The sequence below is a fragment of the Scatophagus argus genome, chromosome 22, assembly GCF_020382885.2.
Source record: "Scatophagus argus isolate fScaArg1 chromosome 22, fScaArg1.pri, whole genome shotgun sequence".
Lineage (NCBI taxonomy): Eukaryota > Metazoa > Chordata > Actinopteri > Scatophagidae > Scatophagus > Scatophagus argus.
This window is the reverse complement of record NC_058514.1, coordinates 4,704,823-4,727,596: the sequence shown is the minus strand read 5'-3', so window position 1 is coordinate 4,727,596 and position 22,774 is coordinate 4,704,823. Positions and strand designations below refer to the sequence as shown.

The 22,774-nt window shown below is 43.0% G+C and overlaps 1 protein-coding gene across 1 annotated transcript; it reads right to left on the bottom strand.

Moving 5' to 3' along the window:
- Window positions 1–335: 335 nt before the first annotated feature.
- ntn4 (netrin 4) lies at window positions 336–21,993 on the bottom strand. Its single transcript, XM_046378389.1, has 10 exons — window positions 21,494–21,993; window positions 19,384–19,937; window positions 14,082–14,360; window positions 8,867–8,993; window positions 7,755–7,940; window positions 2,786–2,999; window positions 2,566–2,660; window positions 2,165–2,233; window positions 1,641–1,814; window positions 336–1,464 (listed from the first exon to the last, which is right to left on the bottom strand). Exons 1-10 carry the CDS (start codon window positions 21,537–21,539, stop codon window positions 1,325–1,327), a joined length of 1,884 nt encoding a protein of 627 aa, XP_046234345.1. The 5' UTR covers window positions 21,540–21,993; the 3' UTR covers window positions 336–1,324.
- Between the last annotated feature and the right edge of the window lie 781 nt (window positions 21,994–22,774).

The window sequence follows — 22,774 nt, the reverse complement described above, 5'->3', positions numbered from 1 at the left end:
AAGTTTAAAATTGAACTTGTCGACATGAGGGAAAGTTCATGTTGACGTTGTAAGTGGCCCGAAGCACAAAGGTGACACATACCAGACTAGTGTGGGGTCCTACATACACTTGTCATTAATAGAACAACAATAATAATAACAACTAGTTTTATTACCGTATAGTATATCTGGTGCCAACTAGCGAAGGTAGCAACATTTAAACAAATAATCCTGCATAGCGGACTTCCTTCAGACAGTGTTGCTCTTTACCAAAATTTCAGACATTACTTTAATAAGTACGGCGTTAGCATAACAGATTTAAACGACGGCTGAAAAACTGTAAAAATAGCAAGAAAGTGGAATTATCCTTTAATATTATCACATACAAAAACAAATAAAGCCGAAGGAGAGAGATGAACAATAATATTTATATAGATATATACAAATAATACTGTACAAGAGCACAAAGGAAGGATTAACTGAATTCAGCAGTATAATATGGGATGAATCAGTATACATGACGCTGTATCATAAACACTGGAAAATGAGCTGGACTGAAAACGGACTGTGCTCATTATACGCCTGCATTCATCCACTGTGTGTGTCACACACGCACACACACACACACACACACACACTTGCAAAACAGGCAAATACATTCACGTTCGGGGTAAAACCCATTCACTCTGATTTCAACACAGGCACACCTGGACTGGCTAAGGTTTAACCACCTGTAGCGGCTTGTATGGCTTGTGCAGCGTCTCTGGGTGCTTTGCACATTATGTCTGCAGCACTCACACACACACACACACACACACAGACACACATATAATGATGCCTGTGTGAGTGAGCATACATGGAAAGTGTAACGGGGCACACAGGAGAATGAACATGCTTCATCAACAGCCCATGTCAAAGAGTCTTCCTCTCTTTGTGTGTCCATATTTGCTCAGTCCATCTGAGGCTAAAGTGCTGCAGAGAGGAAAAGATTCAGTCTCTGTGTGTGTGTTTTAATGTAAGAGTCCACGGGGCTCTCAGAACAGAAAGCACTTGGCCACAGCACTGAATTCCTCAATTTCTTGCAAAAGAAATCCTACATAGGAATGCGCGAGAGAAATAAGTCCTGCACGCTTTCATGTGGTGCAGTCCACCACTGGCGTTATGCTCTCATTGGACAACAGCAGAGACAGAAAGGGCTTTTCAATCATCTCTGTTCAGCCCCCCTCCCAAAAAAAATCTGCTCCCAGACCTGTGTAATGTTCTACATCTGGAGGACAAGGAATCACAAATCCACTGTGTTGTTTGTCCATGTGTCCATCTGTCCTCCAGTGTTTTAACAGTCAGTTTACCAGTTGCAGTCTTTCTTGAGTAGCGTGAGGACTTTGCGCCCCAGGCTGGCTTTCCAAGGCTTGACGAAGCTCTTCATGTTGACCAGGAGGCGGCCCTGCTTACGGTCTGAGTGGCCTGCCACAAGGTACTCCACCCCTGAGAAATAACGATTTTTAAACACACAGACGTGATTATTTGACCTTTATTATTTTGTGTTTCAGTGTGAACTTTTAAAGTATTTATCTGTCATCAAATTTATCAATGAAGCATTTAGTACCAGTCTATAAAAACCTGATCTGTCCTGCAGAATCAGGGGAGAGTGTGAGTCTGACCTGGGTTGAGGATGGGGCAGGTGCAGCCCCGTGCAGTCCAGGACTCAGGGTAAAGGGTGGCCCAACCTCGTTGTATCTTCACCTTGGTGCTCTGACTGAGCACCTTCTGAACTTTGACCTCCACCTCGGCATGGGAGCCCTTATCGTGGGCTGACAGCACTTTCACCTTCAGTACTAAGAGTCGGGTACAGGGAGAAGATATAATAAAACCCTCAGCATACATGATAAAAACTAATGACTTTGGCAATTGTTTGATTTTTGTTTCAGCGCCATCATCAGGTGAAAATGTTTATCTGACCAAATACCTAAAACACTCACTCAGCTTTTCTCATTGGGCTTGTATTTATGTATGTTTCTTTCAGCTATAGTTTTCCACAGGTCCATCTCAAATCGGGTCAACAAATTCAGACCCAGAAAAACCTCTGAGACCAGGGTCGCGATAAACCATAATGATGCTTTAATTGTCATAAAGAAGAAGACGAGATAATGATGACAAATTAAAAAAAAACAGGACGTGCTCTTACCGTACGCGTAGTTCATGGTGCAGAAGAGTTTACTGTTGGTCAGGGTCTGCTCTTTGCACTCACATTTCTCTGCAGGAGACACATAGAGAATCATGTTTGTAACATAACTGATGTTGTGTGTTTGTGCGTGTGTGTGGTCTCATACACTGTACATAGTGACCTAAGAATGCAAGCACTGTGTGTGAGTGTGTGTGTCCAGAGAGGAATCTGCCTATGAAAGCTGCTGCTACACGGAGGTGGTGGGGGGTCTAGGAGAAGGGACACTTGGAAACTGTCCATGTTGCACACACACACACACCATAACCATTAACTATTAGTGCTTGGTCACTGAACTGTGGAGGAGGATGAATAACATACACACACACACACACACACAGACACACACAGTCTCTGTATCTCACCTGAGTAGTGGAGGGCAGAAAAGAGTTCGTCTGCTCTGAAGATCCTGACGGGCTCACTGGAGTTTCCCTCTAAGTTGTAAAGGTCCAGATCAGAGCTGCACAAACACAAACACACAGGAATGTGAATCTAAACTAAGCAAATGTTAAACTGATTACCTACTGGCACTGGTATTGGTACTGGGGGGGGGTGGGTTTGTTTTTTTGTTTTGTTTTTACTTACCCAAACATACAATCTCCGGTAAAAGGATCACAGTCTCCTGCGCAATCACATGGACGACAGCCATACTCATGGAAGCCCCAGTATCCCACCATGCACCTGTCACAGCGGGCTCCACCCACTCCAGGTTTACAGATGCAGTTTCCATTGGAGGGGTCGCAGAGTGAGCCGTCGCCCAAGTGGAAGGGCATGGAGCCCAAGGGGTGACAGCTGCACGCTGGGTGAGACAAAAGTGGAAAACGCTGATGTTCAGTGTGACATTGACATTCCATTAGCATAATGTTTGTATTGTGATTTGTTTATACCTCAAATGGAGGCCGTTCAGTCAAGTAAGAAAAAAAAATTCAGCATTCTCTTATCTTCTTTAATAAAGACAAGGTCAGAAAGAAGTGTGCTACGAGGTCTTAAAATCTGTTTTTCCTGATGACGTGATAAAGGTCTCTCAGAGCAGTTAAATATTATGTGTCTTAAACCGCCGTCTCAGCACAACATTCCCAAAAATGTGTTTTTAATTTGAGATGCAACAACAGCGCTGGTGTCAAACACAGGCTGACATTCAGCTCAGCCACAGTGTTATCCCTAACAGTGGTTCTATCAGTCATATGTTGGGGTCTGAAAAACTCAACTATATCTTGTAATAATAAAAATTAAAGTAAACAAAAAGAAAGTCACAAGTCTAAAGGTCTTTTAAATAACAGTTTGCTGACTTGGAAATTGTGTTTTATTGCCAGGACTTGAGTGTTTCATCATTCATCAGTTGTTCCATTTGTCTGGCTGGTATTGTTATGGGAGCTTGTAATACAAAGGCTTCTCTCTTTTCCTTATCTACACACACATACATACACACACACCTCCAGCTTTCTCCCTTATGTCCCTCTAATTGTGTGCTGATAGGGTGTTCTTTAAACAACCTCCAAAAACAATACACTTACACACACACACACTCACCTACACGTTTCCACTGGATGTCTGAGAAAACTACTGTCTGCTGGCTTTCTACCGTTATCAACACCAAGACCCCGGAGTCTTGCAGGAGGAGGTGTCAGCCCCCACCCCCACCCCATAAATCTGTCCCTATCTTGGGGGGGCAGACGGGGAGGGGGGGGCAGTGGTGGACGTGGTGAAGGAGAGGCAGAAGACAAGGAGGGAGAGACAAAGACGGGGGCGTTGTTTGGAGCCATTTCTCTGTTGTTTAATGAAGCTTGAAGCTTCGGCTGGCAGTAAATGACTCTCAACTACTGTTACTGTACACCCAGAGGTCTGTCTCCCTGCACTCAAACCTCCTTTTCTTAAATGATTAAATCTGCGTTTGACTGTTGAAAAAAGTCGTACTTGTAGTTCGGGACTGTTTTCTCACACCGTGAAGTTAATGATATGATGTTAAACTCACATGACTGCTCACACTTTCATCTTGTCAACAAATTTACAAGACAGCACGTCTAAAGCTGAGACTGAAGGTTCAGTCTTGACCTTGGAAACAGTATTTTACGAGACAACCTCACCATGTGGTGGCAGCTCTGGAGATTTTGATGGTGTTGTGAAGTTGTTGCAACATTACGTAGAAATCCAAGATATCTAATATTCAGACTGAGAAACTTAGCTGTTGACTTTGATGCCTTCAACATGCACATTTGTTTGAACAAATTAAGAATTTCCATGACGGTTAATAAATCTCCAGCATCATTTTCACAAATATTTACATGTTTTCTCCATACCATATCTTTGTAAATTAAACTTCTTTGAGATCTGAACTGCTGTTTGGACAAATAAGCCAAATGAAGACATCACCTCATGTTAGACAATAAACATCACGTCTTATTTTCATTATTTTCTGACATTTTATAGATAAAGATACATATGTGATTAATGTCTTTGTCATGTTTTCCTGTTGGTGGTTTGGTAAGTAGTAGGTGTATGGGGTTCTGAAAGCAATGTTATATCTTTCACCAAATCCCCTCAATAAATCTAACTTCTCAGAATGCAGATGAAGCACAACGGGGTCTCCGTCCTGTAAGAACGAAACCACATCAACCGCCTGGAACGTCAAACCAGACTGTTTATCAGACGAATCACCCGGGACAACAAAGATAAGATAAACCTTATAACCCACAGTGAACTGTGCAGTATCAATAAAGTCATAAAGATATCACACCTACAGACTTTACAGATATGAACACGCAAGCAAGGACACACGAGACATACAAACACTGGACATGCAATGACAGTTAAAGAGAGACAAAAGAGACAAAATTCGTGTGCAAGTGTGTGTGTGTGTGTTTAGTGAGCAGCCTCCACACGTTAACGATTAACTGAGATTACAGCAGCGTCTCGGCTCTGTAAACCCAAAACACGTGTGACGAGGTGTTTGGTGAACATGTGTGTTTACATATCTGCATAAGAATTTATGAGCATTTGAAGGGCCACCACACAAAGGACTCAAGTGTAAATATGTGTGTGTAGGTGTGTGTGCGTGTGTGTATCTAAGATAGCTGCAGGAGCTCTGACAATGAAGCGTGTGCTGAGACACGACAAGACACCCGCCCGAACAACCAGTGCAGACAACAAACTACCCACACACACATATGTAAATACACACTGTAACTTTCCCCACCCTCATCCCTCACCCCCCCCCCCCACTCTGCTCAAGCGTTTTGGTGTGTACGAGCTTGACAGGAGTGTTTTCTTTCCCGGGCCCCTTGGAGCCTGGTATGAAAAAAATGTTCCTCACGACGGAGGGAAATTCCTCCATTGTCAGCGAGCGGCTACAGAAGGATTTCACAACATGTACCTTCATCTCAGGGGTTCTCCAAGCTTGCGATCGCTCCTTTTTTCCCCATCAATCATGCGTCAGAGAGGATCATTAGCCCTCCAGCCTCCACCAGTTTCCCCGCAGGTGCAAAAAACATGCACGACGGCCAGCCCAATCACTGAAATCCACACTTCATAATATGTCTGTTTTAAAGAAGGTGGTGCGTTGAATTTCTATGATCTTAACAGAGATGCCAGTACACCTAATCTTGATAGCTGTAACATGTTGGCATACCTTTGTCCCAAAATGCAATAAGATCCTGATGAGACCTATGCTAATGTATTTCCAAGCAGAATGCCTAGACTCAGAGAAATGATTTAGGCTGGCATCGTCATAACAGGTTGCTATACATGCTATATGATGGTGATAAGGTTTATAGGGCAAAAGGAGACTCTAGAGTCAACAGCTACTGTACTGTACTGTGAGCTAAATGCTAACAGGTTCACCATCTTACGCATGCTACGTTTGCTAACTAGCACTTATGTTCGTCTGAAGCTAATGGAAATGACATTAGCTTAGCAGGGATTTGGTCATAAGCCAATGTAAGGGACAATTTAATACATTTCCTTAAAATTTTACTGTGACATGTTCCCCAGAGGATGAACCTTACTTATGTTGTTGATAATCAGATTCGGGGTTGACATATATGGTTTTGAGTTGCTTTGGGCCCTCATTCAGGACGCACCCAAACTCTGAGTGGTACAACTGGGCTGATGGCCAACGTATGCTCCCCTCTAGGTGTTTTTGAATGGTCCGGTTCAATTTGACAGTTGTTTTACATTCAGTGCCTATGTAAACACACACACACACACACACACAATCTGTGGTAATCATGTGAGTCCAGCATACCTGCAGGACTGAGCTCACTGGGTCAAATCTGACAGATAATCAGAGTGAGAATGTAGCCACTGCTCTGTGTTTATGGATGACTATCGCATGTTTACTTAAGACTCGTCTCATTGCCGGAGGACAGCATGTCGCTCAACCCAGACACACACACACAGAGGACCCTTACACCTTTACATCTACATCCAATGATTACCCCGAAGCAACTCAAGCCCTGAGCCACACATAAAAAATGGCAAAACAAGCCGAGATGGACAAGCGGGGGTTGTGTGTCAAGCTTTGAGTCAAGACGAAGGAATGTCATCATCTGATGATTAACTATGGCGTAAACGTTGGATAGAGCTCAGGCTGTCTGTAGTCTCTCTCTCTCTCTCAGACACACACACACACACACACACACACACACACACACTGAGCCTGGTGCCCATCAGAAATCAACATTATCAAGCACGTCCTGGCTTGTGATCTCAATCCCGAGAATTCTTCAGAGAATGAGAGCGTCGTGCCAGTGTGGTGTGTATGAGGTTTATGTTATGATTCACACCAGCAACATTTTGTCAACACTGGTATAATTAATTATGATTTTTATCATCTTGCAGTGTGTTCTACACGTCGCGGTTATGGATTTCACTGTGTGGTTTGCCAAAAAGTATGTCTAGAAAAGTGCATTCACTATTTACATGTGAAATTCCATAACTCATCTCATACAAATAGATGAGCGAGTGAGATATATGATGTAGTTTCGGCTAGTTGGAAAGGTTGACTTTAACGAGAATGGCTGCAATATACCAATAAATTATACACAAGGCAAACGTTTTTTTGTTGCAGTTTTGCTTATAACTTTCCAGGCCCAAGTCCCTCCAAGTCAAGTACCTGATATGGCATAGTTTAAGACTAGGATCAAGGTTAATTAATGTTCAAACACTGAGAATTTTTATAATGAGAACTAGCAGGCTTTACAGAAACTCACAGACAACAATTAAAAAGAGAGAGAGAGAGAGAGAGAGGCTTCAACATGTGAACACCTCTCAGTTGTGCTGTTCTACAGACAAGCCAGTCTTTGTAAACGTTTTTGTGAACCACAAGTCCTGGAATTTACATTTTTCAGACATAGCTGAAGTTTTGCTATAACGTTAGCTTTCTTGCATCCTTCAACTTGAATGATGCACGCACATGGCTGCTGCACTTTGACAAGGCATGCATATATTCAACCAGTTTCAGTGTTCCTTGTCTATTCTTTAAAAATTTCCAAGGCCTTGAAACCCCCCTACTCCCAGAATCACAAGGGTTCAAGGAAGGTGTGTGTGTGTGTCTTACGCTTGCAGGAGTCGGGTGCGGTGTGAGGTCGCTGGGGGTCTCTGTGGAAGCCAGCCTTGCATTTCTGACACTGACGTCCTTCAGTGTTGTGCAGACAGTCACACACGCCTCCGCTGCGCTGGCCAGACTCACGCCACGTCGTCCAATCAAAATGGCAGCTCTGAGCATGCCCGTTACATTTACACTCTGGTGTGAGAAGGAGGAAATCAAGATGTCATTTAGAGGGATTTGATCAACCAGTCACTGCCTGTAGACAGTTCTGAAAAGTTTGTAATTTCTCACTTGTTCCAAACTACACCTTCTGTATTTTCACATCATATAATTCTTCATAGCTCCGAAGCTCTACTGAAAATTTTTATGGATATTTTCTGGATTTTTGACACACTTTGTTTCTTCGTGAGTCTCTATTAACTGCTGGGAATCCAACACGACTACAGGTGCTGTCCTCCATGAAGGAGCCATATTTTTGGTGGAATATTCCTTTACTATGAAACTTTTACCATGAATGACTTGTGATATAAAACATTTAAAAATGATGCATATTTGTTGCAGGAACTACGCTAAAAACTAATGAGTGGTAATGATGTCACAGTTGCTTTGCAAAAAACTTGCCACAGGAAATACAAGCTTGCTGATTGGTCTAAAACAGCCAGTTGTTTTGCTCAATTTGTTATAATCCTCTTTGATGCTCTTAATCTTTGTACTGCACCATTTGGTGCAACCAAATTACCCCCCAAATGCTGCTTGTTTTTACTGCTGATTCTTTCATCTCCCTAAATCCTCATCATCCACACAGACATCTCTGTTCACCATGCACTTTCCAGAGGCTGTGTTTGCACATGCAAGTCATAAACAGTAGTTACTGTTTAGCTGTTTGTTCTTGTTGCTATGTGAGAGCACATCTGATTGACCTATCATCAGCAGCAGCACTGTTAGCACCGCCTGAAACCGCCTGGAACTTGATTTGAACTGTCAAATTGAGCCAGACTTAATTTAAGAAGAGCCAAAACTCCATAGAGACTTTGCCCCAAAAGTGCTCAGCATGCAGAACGAGTGACGAGGGCTTCACGCTGCATCGGCTGTCGTGGAAAAGGTGCGACTGTTCGACTCACTCTGACACTCATGTGGAGCCCCAGTCAGTCCGTCAGCGGGCTGCCAGGGTCGGTCGTTGTAGAGGGGAGTGCAGCGTTCGCAGTGGTCACCTGCAGTGTTGTGTCGACACACACACTTCCCATGGACCTGAGAGAAAGAGAAAGAGAGAGAGAGAGAGAGAGAGAGAGAGAGAGAGAGAGAGAGAGAGCTCATTAGCAACGAGAAAAACGACAGAGGAGAGGTAGAGACGGAAGGATGGGAGGCACAAAGAGGCCAGTGTGATGGAGAGGAAAGTTTCCCACGTGAGGACAAGCCTGTTGGGGGGGATTGAAGACTCTACCCTTCCTCCAAATTTCTCTCTGTTACCTCTTCTTCTCCTCTTTGCTCTTTTACAACTCCCTGTTTTTCCCTCTTCTTCCTCTTCTTTTCCACTTCCTCTGACTTCCTTACTTCTCCTCACTCCTCTCATCTCTCTCTCTCTCTCTCTCTCTCTCTCTCTCGTACTCCCTTGCCTGAAATTAGTGAATGGAGATTGATTGTTTGGCTCCATCACTGGAAACAAGAACAGGCCTCTAGTTTGAAAAGCCTGTGTGTGTGTGTGTGTGTGTGTGTGTGTGCGTGTTTACAAGTGTGTGTATCAGAAGAGTGCAAGTATGCAGCACTGAGAGCACAATAACAATCTCCTTGTCATTCCTGGGAGCTGGAATGCCATGCATGCTGGATAATGATTGAAGGAGGGAAACAGGGGGGCATCTGAGGAAGCTTTATTTGTTTGCGTTACACCATGCAACTGTAATGTAGGACACACACACACACACATGCCCGATTATACAACGATTACAGAGGCAGACACACACCGACACAGACGCAGAGAACACACAGTAATTCTTGCGTTTGTTTCCCACGGTGTGTGATGTGTCACTGGCTCCTGATTGGCTCTGATTCACACACAAACCCACTGTACCGAGTTTAGGGTTAAACACATCCACATGCTATATAATAGAGCCAGAGCCAACGTGTTCCCCGCAAAGTCGAGGCGAACACACATGACTGATTTTACGCCACCTCAATCACACTAATAAGGGGAGCAATTGCTTGAATGAGATGTCCAGGCAAACAGGAGGCGGGAGACCTAATGACACATATCATGAAAATGAAAATAGGAAGATGTAATTAATGAAAAAGTCTTGAGTGGAGAGAAACGAAGGGCATGGAAAAAGAAGAAATGGCCAGGGAGGGAGGAAGGAGGAGAGGGGGGGCGGGCAGCAGCAGCAGCAGCAGCTGGCTCAGGTCCAGACTACTGGTATTTCAACCCATTTCACATGTTTACCATACCGTGATACGGGACAATTAACACACGTACACACTGAGAGCTGCACACACGCGATCATGTATACCCGGTCATACAGAGCCAGACTGATGATGATGCTTGCTGAGGGCCAATAGATCAAGTTAGTATGTTTAAATTTCACTACTGTAAAACCCAAATGGGAGAATTATGCAGCTTTTAATTAGAAAGTTAGAATCTAAAAATAAAACTTTGTTATGTTATGTCAACATGCTGCGTTCAAATGCTAAGAAGATGTAGAATTTTATATAACTGGGACTGAACTTGTTAAAATGCTTTCCTTCTTCAGAAAATGTGTTCCACATTGACTGGCCATTAAAAGCAAAGACAAGCAAAAGGACAAACTGCATCTTATACTGTATGTACCATGCAGTATCTTTATCCTTCAAGCAATCTCTGTGGCTGACATAATATAATAATAATTAATAAATAATAATACATATTAATAAAACAAGTAATCACTTCAGTATGTTATTACTACACTTCCATAAAACTGGGGAACTCAGAAGAGGCAGACTTTTGAAAGAATTGATGCTTTTCAGACCTTAAAAGGTTTCCTAAGACATTACACAACAGTACTACTATATAAAATATGTAAGATGTAAGTGAAACAAATTAAAAGTAAATAGAGTAAGAGAGATCGATGCAAAGAGAGGCATATAGATTGTGAAACACACAAATCCTGACTGGAGTAATTGCTGCTAACGCTCCAGTAGTCGTCCCTGGATATCATTATGTATGTGAGTGTGTTGGCTTTGTGGCTAACTAACAGACAGTGTAATCGCCCTGAACCACAAAACCCCTATGTGGGCGCACAAAAAGACGACAACAAACAAACAAACTGGTCCCTTTGCGTATGCTCACAGTGTCTGGGCAGTAATGACTCGACATATCAGGACCACTTTCACTGCTGATTACTGCACACACACACACACGAGCTTAGACAAAACACTGCATGCTTAAGCACACACACCTAACAAACAGCAGACCAAACAAACAAGACATACTGTACATATATGAACAGGAAAGAAGATAATGCTGCACTCTGTTTCAGTGTAAAGAAAGTTATGAGATCACACACACACACACACTGTTTAATAGTGGAATGTAATGAGTACATTTACTCAAGTACTGTACTCAAGAACCAGTACTTGTACTTTCCTTGAGTGTTTCAGTTTCAACAGTTTTCATACCCTTCCTGTCCTGGGAAAATCATGCAACTCACGTTAATGCAGCAGCAATTTTAATACAAAAAACACCAGATACTAAAACACTATCAGGGAACATTTCACTGCACAGTGAGTACTTTTATATTTGATACTTTAGACTGGTAATACGTCGCTTGCACAAGGTTTTGAAAGCAGGACTTCAACTTGTAGTGTCATACTGGTACTTTTACTTAAGGACCTGAAGATGTCTTCCACCAGTGCACACGCCCTTCGCTTCCCTTCTCTGAGTGATCAGTAATCTCTGCTCTCATCTGGAGCTGCTCTGCTTGTTTGGGTTTTGCCAGAAATGGCGGCTCTGGGCTGAAACCGACACACAAAACAAATTCCTGATAGGCGGGAAAAGGCGTTTACGTAACTTCTGCGTGTTTACTGAACGCTCCAGAACGGCACACTGCAGAACGGCGGTTCACTGACCTGAGGTAATGTTGTGGGGATTTACTGTTCAAACTTTAAATCTTGGGTGCAGTTGGACTAATATTTGCAGAGAAAAATGAATCAGCCATTCTGTACCATATTCCACACGTGAGCATTAAAGTGATCTATTATTATTAGTAGTAGTAGTAATAGTAGTAGTATCCTGGCGTGCGGAGGAGGGTTTCACAGCTCTGTGGTGTAAAGACCCGTTTCATAAGATTTTCTACCCTCGCAATAAGGAAATCCTGATGAAAACACTCAGCAGAGCTACTTGGAATTTCTTGGCATGAAAACAGTCAGATTTAAAGATTTAAAGATTGTCTCCAATAAATCAGCAGCTTCATTACGAAAAAGCTGGCATCAGCAAAGAAAACGCATGAATCGACTTGTTCATTTATCATCCATCATACCAAGCATTCTCTCTGTTTCATATCAGTAGAAAATATGAGATTTTTTTTCAGTTGCTTGTCAGAATGCAATTTTCAGGGACTTTTCAGTTGTCTACATGTCTGTTGATCTTTTCATGCACTAAACGACTTACAGGATGTGTAACAGGACAGAAAGAGAAAAGATAATAACAGAAGCTGCTTAGTATTAATTAGCATACAAAAAATCATTATAATATTTTAAAATTTCCATTGCAGTTTCTGTAATACTTTAATATTTCCCATATTTCTGTAGAGAGTTTATTCCCACGCTAGCAGCTCTGCAAGGCTAAATGTAATATCTTCACAGCGATGTTAACATATTGATGTTTAGCAGTTGCAGTGTTTTCTCTGCTCACCATCTTAGTTTAGCATGGTAACATGCTAACATTTGCTAATTAGCAGTTAACACAAAGTATACCTGAGGCTGATGGGAATATCAACAATTTTGCTAGCAACAACACTGTATTTTCACAAATACTTGTACTGTATGTAATGCTGTGAAGATATCTGAACAAAATCAAAAGGCAAAAATTGCTCAAATTTTCAACAAACAGAACATAAACTAAAGTGGCATCCATCATTTTAGGGGTGAACAACTGTATCTGACTGATAGCTTATAAAGACCAGTGTTGTCCCTTTATATTAAGTGATATTAGCTTCTCACGAATGATCACATCTGCATATATTTTCAAAGGTAATATCAGGACAAAAACACTGAAGATATGTTCAAGATATTTGAGAACAATTCACGCTGTTAGTTTGTCCATCAGAGTGTGTGGTAGAAAAAAAAAAAGAGATCCATATGTCAAATGTTTGTTTTTACTGGCAATTATGTAGAAACACCAGTATTGGGTAGCACCGATATTGTTATCTGATTCTTTCAAACTCTCTAATATTTAAATCACTATCAGCCTCAAAAATCCAGTATCAGTTGGGCTTTACTACTCCATATACTGATGTAGATAGATTTTTTTAATCTGTCTCTAGATGCTTACATAAATTGGAAAGGAAACTCCTTGTTGACACTCACTTTCCCTGTTGAGCCTCGCTGATTGCAGCTGAACAGGCTTCAAAGTCAGCCAGTGTTTCTGTTTATGGAGATGGCTGTGATAGGAGCCCGGCTCTGAAACGCACATGGTTGATCTCCAGGAAAAACACAGAATCACACCTTTATCAACACACACGCACACACATCAACACCATCATTAAACCCCCTGTTGAATCAATATCCACATCTCTTGGGTTTGTTATCAGCGGAAAGGCAGCTGTTTATCAGACCAGACAGAAGAACAGAGGAAGCAGGAGAGGGAGAAAGGTGATCCCCGCCAGCCCTCCTTTAGTCTGTTATTAAGACGACTGCCAACACAAAGTGAACAAGCCATTTAGTCTGTAAATATCAAGCCTTATAATCTTCACGTGAAAAGCCTGCCCATGGGGAGAGCAATAAAATGTCAAAACAAGACAGTAAGCGTTGGTGCATCAGAATCACGGCTTGAGAAAAGCTTCTTTGCAATGGACATGTAAGAATATTGATTCAATGAGAAATATTAAGCTAAGATACACTTACTATTTTTTCATCAAATGAGATGCAGCTGAAATTGCTGTGAGATGCTATAAAAAAGTTTTTTTTTTTTTGTTTGTTTTTTTGGTCAACTTCTTGTTTACAAAATAAAGAATTAACATTAAAGCTCATGTTATGACACATATACAGTCATACATTTTCGTGCATTGTCACTACTTATGCACAAGAAGAACATCCAAACTCCTTACAGAAAGAGTAGTATTTTCAATGCACTCATTGATGGTCCTCTCTTACCACGTGGTTGGTCCGGTCTCTCATGGGCTGGTACCCCGGTGCAGGCACACATTGTTCAGCATGTCCGTTACAGAAGCAGCTTCCCTTCACGATCAGGTCGTAGATGGAGAAGTGTTGGGTGGGAAGAACTTCATTTGCAGACGCGAGGTCTTTGGCCTGGCACGGACACGCCTGATGTTTCAGCAGTCGGATGCGAATGTTGGTCACCCTCAGCTGCTGCTGGCCCTCGGCTCCGAAGGGATCCAGAGACTCCCACTTTGGAAGGGTCCGGTAGATCACCTGTTAGTCAGAGAAAGATCTGCCATCACATTTCATAATGAATCAATCATATGGAAGTTGTTTTCTGATTTTTCCCTGATCAAATGTCTTCTAAATTATCCTGGAAAATTAATTCATTCATAACCACACTAATTTATACCAATCCATTAATTTTGTGAGTTTTAAAAGACAGCAAATCAACAAACTGATCCACACTCAAGTGCATTCATACTCCACTGATTGACAGGAAATATTTCTAGACAAAGAAAACAAATTAAAAAAATCTGAGTTTGCAGCACTGAAAATACAAAGTCATATTTTAGAGGCCAAAGGCTTCAAAAAAGTTATCAGACATGTCTCGGCTGTTCAGGCATTTGCACAACCTTTGAATACCAACACAATTAAAGACTTAAGGATGATAACACAATAGACAACAGACAGACATTTTTGAAACTATTTGTACACGCAGTATAAATTCTATAAATTCATACAATCTTGTTTCCCCCTCCTCTCTTGCAGATGGGACGCTGTTCTCTGTTGAAGCCTCACTTCATGATTTAGAGGGATTAGACGGGTTTATTCAGCGACACAATTGGGTTCATTGATGCCACTCATGTCACTACATGTCATGTTGATGTGGGTTTGTTTTGGTATCATTTGTGCACCAAACTATGACCTTACACCCTGCTGCCATTGACTGCAACCTCACGTGACCATGAGAGTGCTGGGTGTCCTTAAATGAGTCCCCCCCCTTTACACTGTCTGGTCCCTGGACATCCTTCAAATCGAAGATCCCTTTATAGGCTGCCATCGCCATGACTACTGCTGCCACTAGCAACCAACACCGCTGCTGTTGTTGGGGCGAAAAAGTTGGTGTCTGCCCCAACTCTTGCTGTGAAAGAAATGTGTGTTTTTGTAGTGTGTCTCCTCACAAAGTGTGCGTTGTTGTCATTGGCTGTCATTGATATCATCGGATTCGTAGAGTGTGGGTGTGAGTGTGCGTGTTTATGTGCGTAAGTGAGTGTTTTCAAGTGTGAAACTTTGGTTGAGATGCAAGCAAAGCCCCCATGCTGTTCCCTCATTGGCTGGATGCCTGGCCGAGAGTGTGATGGGAGGAGCACTATTAATTTCCCTGTTGTTGGAAAAGGTCACGGGGTCACGGCATTGTGGGCCACAATTAAGAGAACACGACAAATAAGATGAGGGGCGCTGGTCCACGGGAGAGCACGGAGAGCAGGGCCAGACAAAGACGGGGACGGAGATGCAGCTTCACATAACTCAGGACCATACAAAAGGCCTGCGACAGCCCAGTGACACCACAGCAACACCAGCACAACCACACTGGCATGCACACAAACATCAGTGTCGTGGATTCTTTTACGCAACAAAAAATTCAACAAGAGGCTTTCTTGGACCTTGTAGTTTTCTCTTCAATGTGGAGACAAAATATTAGTGTTTGCAAATATACTGACGAGACCCATGTTTATGTTAATCTGAGCCCCGAACAGATGTAAGTATGGTGACACACCTTAAGTCCTTAACAGGTTTGAATGAAAGTGGAAATTTATCTGTTCTGATTTTTACTGATAAAAAAACGAATAAAATAACAAAAATGTGGCGAAAATTATAAAAAATACTGTCCTGTTGCAGCATAAAACATGATGTGGAAGTGTGGGGACATTAAACCACTGTGAAAATTTGTTTTAATTAACTGCTTCTTCTTGAAAAAAGTGGCACCTAACTACTAGTGAAGCATCAAGTCTGTTCAACCCACACAGACTCCAGCCTCAGTTTAGCCATCATTGTACTTTTGTAGTGAGAGGGGTGCCAAAAGCGTTTTTTCAGCGCTAAATGTCCTTTAAAAGGTTCCCTGTGCAGTTTTTGACCACTGGGGGCGCAGCTTTCTGACTCTTCGTATTTCAAACTCTAATAACTCTTGAACAAAGACGCACATGAACGTGAACGAGCCTGTGACACGTATGAAAACCATCTCACTGATACATAGTTGGTCCAGTGGTAACATGCAAAAAAAAAAAATGTAAATACTGACATTTGTTCACAAGAAGACTCCACATGGACTTGAACTGTCACTGAATTCAGAGCATTATTGTCACAGTGCAGGATGAAACACATCTGCTGTTTCTGCTGTCACCGCTGAGTGTCTAATCTGGAACCGTTTAGTATAATTATAATAATTATACCATTAGTATAATTATGGAGAACAACAGAGGCAAAATGGAGTCTTGAAAGCACGAGTGAAATAGTTTTACACCTGCCATCGAAAATATGGAAAACAAAATTCAGTCACAATGAGCCACGTTTTAATTTTGTCTCTCTCGAGTCCTTAGGGAGCAGGTTCACTGAGGGCCATGTGTCCACTTCAGGCCGAAAAACAAAGTAAGTCTGGCTTTAACAGGCGTAATTCCATCAAAGAACTGCAGACTGTAATCTGGTAAACAGGCACAATGGGCATTGATGGAAAGAGAAAGACACAGAGGGAAACAGTGAGGGGGGATGGGTGTCTCGCCAACAGTACCAACATCCATCAGAGCAACGGCACTTCCTTCCCAGCAGACAGACGGAGACCCGACTGTATGTGCTTATCTGAAAGGGCACAAGTGTGTGTGTGTGTGTGTGTGTAGACCGGTTTGCCTCTCTCTTCCCTAAGGAGGTCAGTCTCTATAACAAACACTCACATTCTTCCAGCCTGGCTGACCTCATAAATAAGACAAGGAGCCCTGTGAGCACACACACACACACACACACACACACACACACACCCTCTTCTCCACTTTACAGGTGAACACGAAAAGCTTTCAGCGCAAGAGGTGACATGCTTTCATGTTAGCAGGAGAAAGAATAGAGGCAGAAGAAAGCTGAGAATGCCTGCTCCCTCTAATCGCTCCCAGCTACAGTGCGACCCCCAAAAACCTTCGCTGCTGTCTGTTAACCTGAGCCGACAGCAATCGCACACGTGCACGCAGACACCATCTTTAAATCAAGTCATCAGTCAGGTGACGCAACAATTTTGACTTGATGTATTACAAACCGTCACACTTGAGAAGGAGAAACCAGGCAATGATTATGAAAATGATCTACTTTCGTCAAGTGATCTGTGTTCAGTGATGGGTTTATGCAAATTACATTGTTTTAATTATGGCTTTTCGGAAAGATTTCAATCTCAATCAACAATTTCTTTATCATCACTTAAGTTTCATATAAGTTTTTTAAGGTAATTTCACTGTTCATCCACCATTATAACCAAGGCAAAAGATCACTACAAAGGCCAAAAGATGCTGAAAAGTTCTGTAAAATATCGGTCCTTGTGGTGACAATGTTTTGTCAAAATTTGTATTTTAAAGTCAGTGGTCAATAAATAAAAGCTGAAAATAAATTATAGGTACAAATAACAAACATACATCCGGAAAAATGAATATCAAAGCTCGTAGGCGCTCTTCATATTTGAGGATGTGAGATACTCTGAGATACCACGTTTATTGTCATCACTGTGCACCGGCCACAGATTGTTTAACTGTCCTTACAGGTGATGTATAATCACAACAAAAACGCACAGAAGGAGAAACCGTGTGAACAGCTGAGCAGCAGCACCAGCTGGTCTGTCAGCACGCTACTTGACCTCTTTTAACCCCTGGGTCACCAGTTGAGGGGTCAGAGGGCGAAGGTCATCCTCCCAGCACAGGTGGCTGAGACGTACGGAAACCAACGTATGAGACTCAGAGTCAAAGAAACACAGAGAGGAAAAGGAGTTGCTATTTTCCACACCTTCGGTGTAATAAATCCAAAAGAGGTGCATTTCTCGGTTTCATTTCTCGCAAACATGCACAAAGACACACCGCAAGAGCGCATAAAGAAAGATTTATGATACAGCAGCAGAATAAGCCCAAAACACCTGGCAGGAATGCTTTGAGGGAGTCGCAGCACAGAGAGCCTGTCAAACAGGACGTAAACACACATTACACATGAGAGCACCGCAGGGAGTCCGGGGCAGCAGCACGCTTGGCATGCGCGTCCTCACACATCTGCAGAGCCGCTCCCGACACACACTGCTTCAATTAAACATCAATGGACTTCAGGAAGCCTTCTCGTGCTACAGTCAAAGTACGCCTATTAAATACTCACTCATGCACACACACACACACACACACACTCACAGAGCTTCCCCCACCTGGCTGTGCTCTGCTTTCATTCTGCTCAGTGTGCTAACGACGCCTTATGACTCTTCCATGTTGCGTGACTTACTGCAGAAAGAATTGAATTTGTTCCAGTAGGAGGGGCAACGATTTAAAAAATCATTTGTTTGGAGAAGCATTAGCATACGTCTGTAGCATAGTTTACCTGTGATACCTGTGCATGTGCATTGTTAGCAATTCATTCATAGTGAAAGAAAAAGTAGAGCAGGAAACTCTTTGTCATCCCCTCCAGTGTTTCACCGCAGGTGTGTGTCCACCCTCCTTTCCACCTGCGTTAACCTGCTTTCTGAGTCGTCCGACTGTGTTTGGATTGAGAGAAATGGTGGGAATTCAACCATGACTTGATACAAATCTGATCACCTGAAGGCCTACCAGCAGTTGAGTTGTAAACAGAAAATGCAAATATTTACCGTGTGTTCTTGACACTGAAACTTTTTACTTCTACTACTTTACTTATACTTATTTTACTTATTATATATTCCACATTACTATTCTGGCCACTAGGGGGAAGCACAACAAGCTGTACAAGTTAATCGTCACTCTCCTTTCAGCTCGGTTTTTGGTCTCTACCAACTGCCGAGGGACACATCTGGCTCTTTAGCTGCTAAATGTTTCACGATGGAGGTGATGCTGAGGACAACAATAAACATGGATCAAAACAGATCCAAGATGCAAGTCGGAAAACCAAAACAATGAGCTGAAAGAAGCTCAAAAGCTCCATGGAACTGAGGGGAAGAGCACTGAGTTAATATTTATTAGTGCAGTTTTAACTTGACTTCAGACATATTTTACTGTCTGATATAAAGGTAAAACACGCTCAGCTTCCTCCTCACCTCTCCACGGTTGCAGGGATAAGCCCCAGAGTATTTAGAGGTGCAGGTGGCACCATCGTGGCCCAAACCTGCCTGTCCCTCCTCTAGCCCAAAGGTGGCACTGCAATTGGTTGCATAGTACTGCAGCATCTTCCATGTTTTTCCAAAGTCCTGCGAGCGCTCCAGGGTCATGGCGGCAGGCCTCGACGACCGAAACACTACGATGAGATGTGTGAAGTAGAACTCCGCCTCCAGGTCCAGCTGGACCGTCTCAGACTCCACCCCCTCGGCTGACTGCCACCAGGTGTTGGGGTGACGGAAGGAGGAGTCGGACATGGCCCCGGCCAGGTGGGACAGGAGAGGCAGGCCAGCGTTGCATTTGGCGCACTTGGCGGGGCTGCAGGCCAGGTTGGCGTTGGGGTCTGAGTAGGAGCAGTAGAGCTCGGTGCCGTTGTTTCCGCAGACGGTTTGTGTCAGGACGCGGCGACCCAGGGCCAAATTACCCATGCGAGGGTTGCAGGCCCGGCTCTTACAGCTCGGGGCCACACCTGCGCGAAACACCTCCACCGACAGACCTGGAGGGGAGAAAATGGAGTTTACACATGCACTTGGTAAATATGAGCTGAGGTGACACAACAGCTTTCTAGAGGAAACAGGAGAGAAAGAGTGAAAGGGTGTGAAGGGGTGTCAGGTGTGTTTGACAAGGTGTGGCACTCACTAGGCCTGAACTTAAAGGGTCAGTTCACCCAAATCACACTCCTTTAGTGGTATTTAGCCATGCAGATAGTGTTTGTCCACATTTTGAGACTTCTTCCTTCACAACAGAGATGGATAAAATGCAACATGGAGGCATCAAAATAGCACTGAAATGACTACTACAGATTATCCATACAACTGATGGCAGTTTCACTGGGACTATTTATTTGGTAGTTTTTAACTCCAGAAGTCCAGATTTTAAGGGAAAAAGTAACCCAAATCACCAGGGCAAAGAAAAACACTCTGGAAAACTCTTCCCACGTGAGCTGATAATTTAGTGATGTTTGTCTAATAATTCATCATATGATAAAAAAAGTTTTGCTATAGTGAGCATGGAGTGCTTGTTGGGACTTTGCCCATTCTTCAGAGCTTACTAAGTGTTTTAGTGAGTGGGCGAGCTGAGAATAAGAGTGACTCACTGTGCATGTGTGCGTGTGTGTGTGTGTGTGTGTGTGTGTGTGTGTGTGTGTGTGTGTGTACACACAAGTCAAGTGATGTACCTCCATCGGAAATGTTATGCAAAAGGGATAATAGAGGCATTGTGCACCTGCCTGCCTCAGACTGCAGCCAGCGTGGACTCTAACACAGATAAAGTTTGGCAGCTCGGAGAGGATGAGCAGCATTCAGACGCTTCCCAGACGCTTTGCAACCCCCCTGAGGGCCACAGTGTCATCTCCCATAGTGGACTGATTTATTATCTAAAAGCTGTAGCTTTGTTTTCCACATCCCAGACCTCACAGACAGACTCATATTAAACTTCAAGAAGCTGAATTCATTAACTTTGGCAGAGAGGAACCTTCTCTGGAGGCATTTTTTTTGTTAGACTGGAGTTCATGCTGAATTACATAACTGTCTGTAGGTAGGGAGGTCAGACTGAGACCTTTAGACTGTATAATCTATATTCTCCCATTGTGCTAATTAGGAGGATGCACCTTAATTAACTAAGAGAGAAAATAATGTTAAATGATATGTATTTGTAGAGGAACCTGGGTATATCCAGTTTGGAATAATTGATCTAAAATTAGATGCAAATATAAATCTCAACATACCAAACTTCCATCCAAATCTGCGGCACTGAACAACAATAAGCCTCGGACACATACCCTGCTGTACTATGTCTCCTGGAGGCTAATATGGAAGCTGGAGTTTAACAATTTAGTTTAAATTTTTGAGTAAACTCTAAACTTTTAATAAGAGTGGGTTCATGTGTCAGAAATCCAAAGCAGAACCTCTGCCATTCAGACATTAAATTCCCTAAAAAATCAGGCGAGTTCTGCATTAATGCACTTCTCCCTGAGCAGCGACAGCACATTGTCGCACAAGTGACAATAACTTTGACAATCGGATGTTTAATACCAGAAAAAAACGAACTAACCTGCATCTGACAGCACGGCGAGGCTGATCACAAATAAAATCAACATATCTCCTTGTGGCAGGAATAATCCAAAACACGCGAGAAGAGGAACTGAACCACAAAATCCGCAGGAGTTATTCAGACATCAATTGTGCATAGATCTCATCCACGGTGGGAAAAGCACACACACACCCACACATACACACACCCACACACACACACACACACACAAGACAAGTGCGCAGGTTCAAATCCAGTGTGGACTTTCTCTGTCACTCAGCTGCGATCCAATAAGGAGATAATAACTCATAAAGAAAAAACAACATGATCTCGGACGGTTTGTGGTGTCCCGCTGAGTGAGGAGAAGAGTGGAGGACGAGGAGGAGGAGGAGAAGAAGGGTCTGCCCAGCTGGTCTGCTGCTTCGGGACCCGCAGCGTGTTTCATTTCCCCACAGTGTGAGCCCGCTGCCCGCTCTGCCCCGCACATCTACTCGTAAGGAGCGCAGGCGGACGGAGAGGTTGTGTGGTGACAGCAGCAGCGGCTCCGCCTCTGCTCCACGTTTCGCTCTGACTTAAAGGAACACTCCAGCTCAGTGCAGAGCTGCCCTGGATGGACCAAAAGTAATGCAAGTCCATCTTTACTTCAATATTTATATTTTCTAATACTTTATGTTTCTACTCCACTATAAATCAGTGGAAAATATTGACCTCCTTTTTAACGCCATACGTTTGCTTGACAGCATTTATGGCTACTTTGCAGCAATACATATTAAAGGAATAGATCACCCAAAAAATGAAAATTCAGTCATTATCTGCTCGCATCCCATGCTGATGAAAAGTGAGTTTTTAAGTCCACAAAACATTTCTGGAGCTTCACAGACAAGTCGAGTGAAGGGACAGAATTAAACAACACGGAAAAACAAACAAACATAAAACAGCTCTGGGACGTCTCTGTGAGACATGAACTTTTGTGCAGAAGTTTAATGTCCTCAGAGAATGAAGCCTGATGATCCCTTCACTTCTCCTCTAGCGCCTGCAGTTTTGTATGGAAGGTCTCAGCAGTGTCAGAGATGCATTCACTTTGGTGATCCCTTAACTTTTCTTCAATGGGTGGATTATTTCCCCCCTGATTTATGACTTAACGGGGGATTGAAAACACTGGGTGCGCCCTTGTGATCTCTTCTCTGCTTTTTCTTCTCTTCGTGTATGACAGTGAAGCACTCGTTTCCAACAGTGTTTCTTCATGACAGTAACTAAATGCACCGTCCACCTGACAGAAGCAGACAGTGGAAAAATAGCCAA

What these genes read in the sequence shown, in the direction of transcription:
- ntn4 (XM_046378389.1), bottom strand. Translation starts at nt 21,539, where the DNA reads ATGTTGATTTTATTTGTGATCAGCCTCGCCGTGCTGTCAGATGCAG. An exon ending in CGCCGTGCTGTCAGATGCAG is followed by an intron (nt 19,938 to 21,493) that starts GTTAGTTCGTTT and finishes TCTCCCCTCCAG; the next exon opens with GTCTGTCGGTGGAGGTGTTT. An exon ending in ATCCCTGCAACCGTGGAGAG is followed by an intron (nt 14,361 to 19,383) that starts GTGAGGAGGAAG and finishes TCTGACTAACAG; the next exon opens with GTGATCTACCGGACCCTTCC.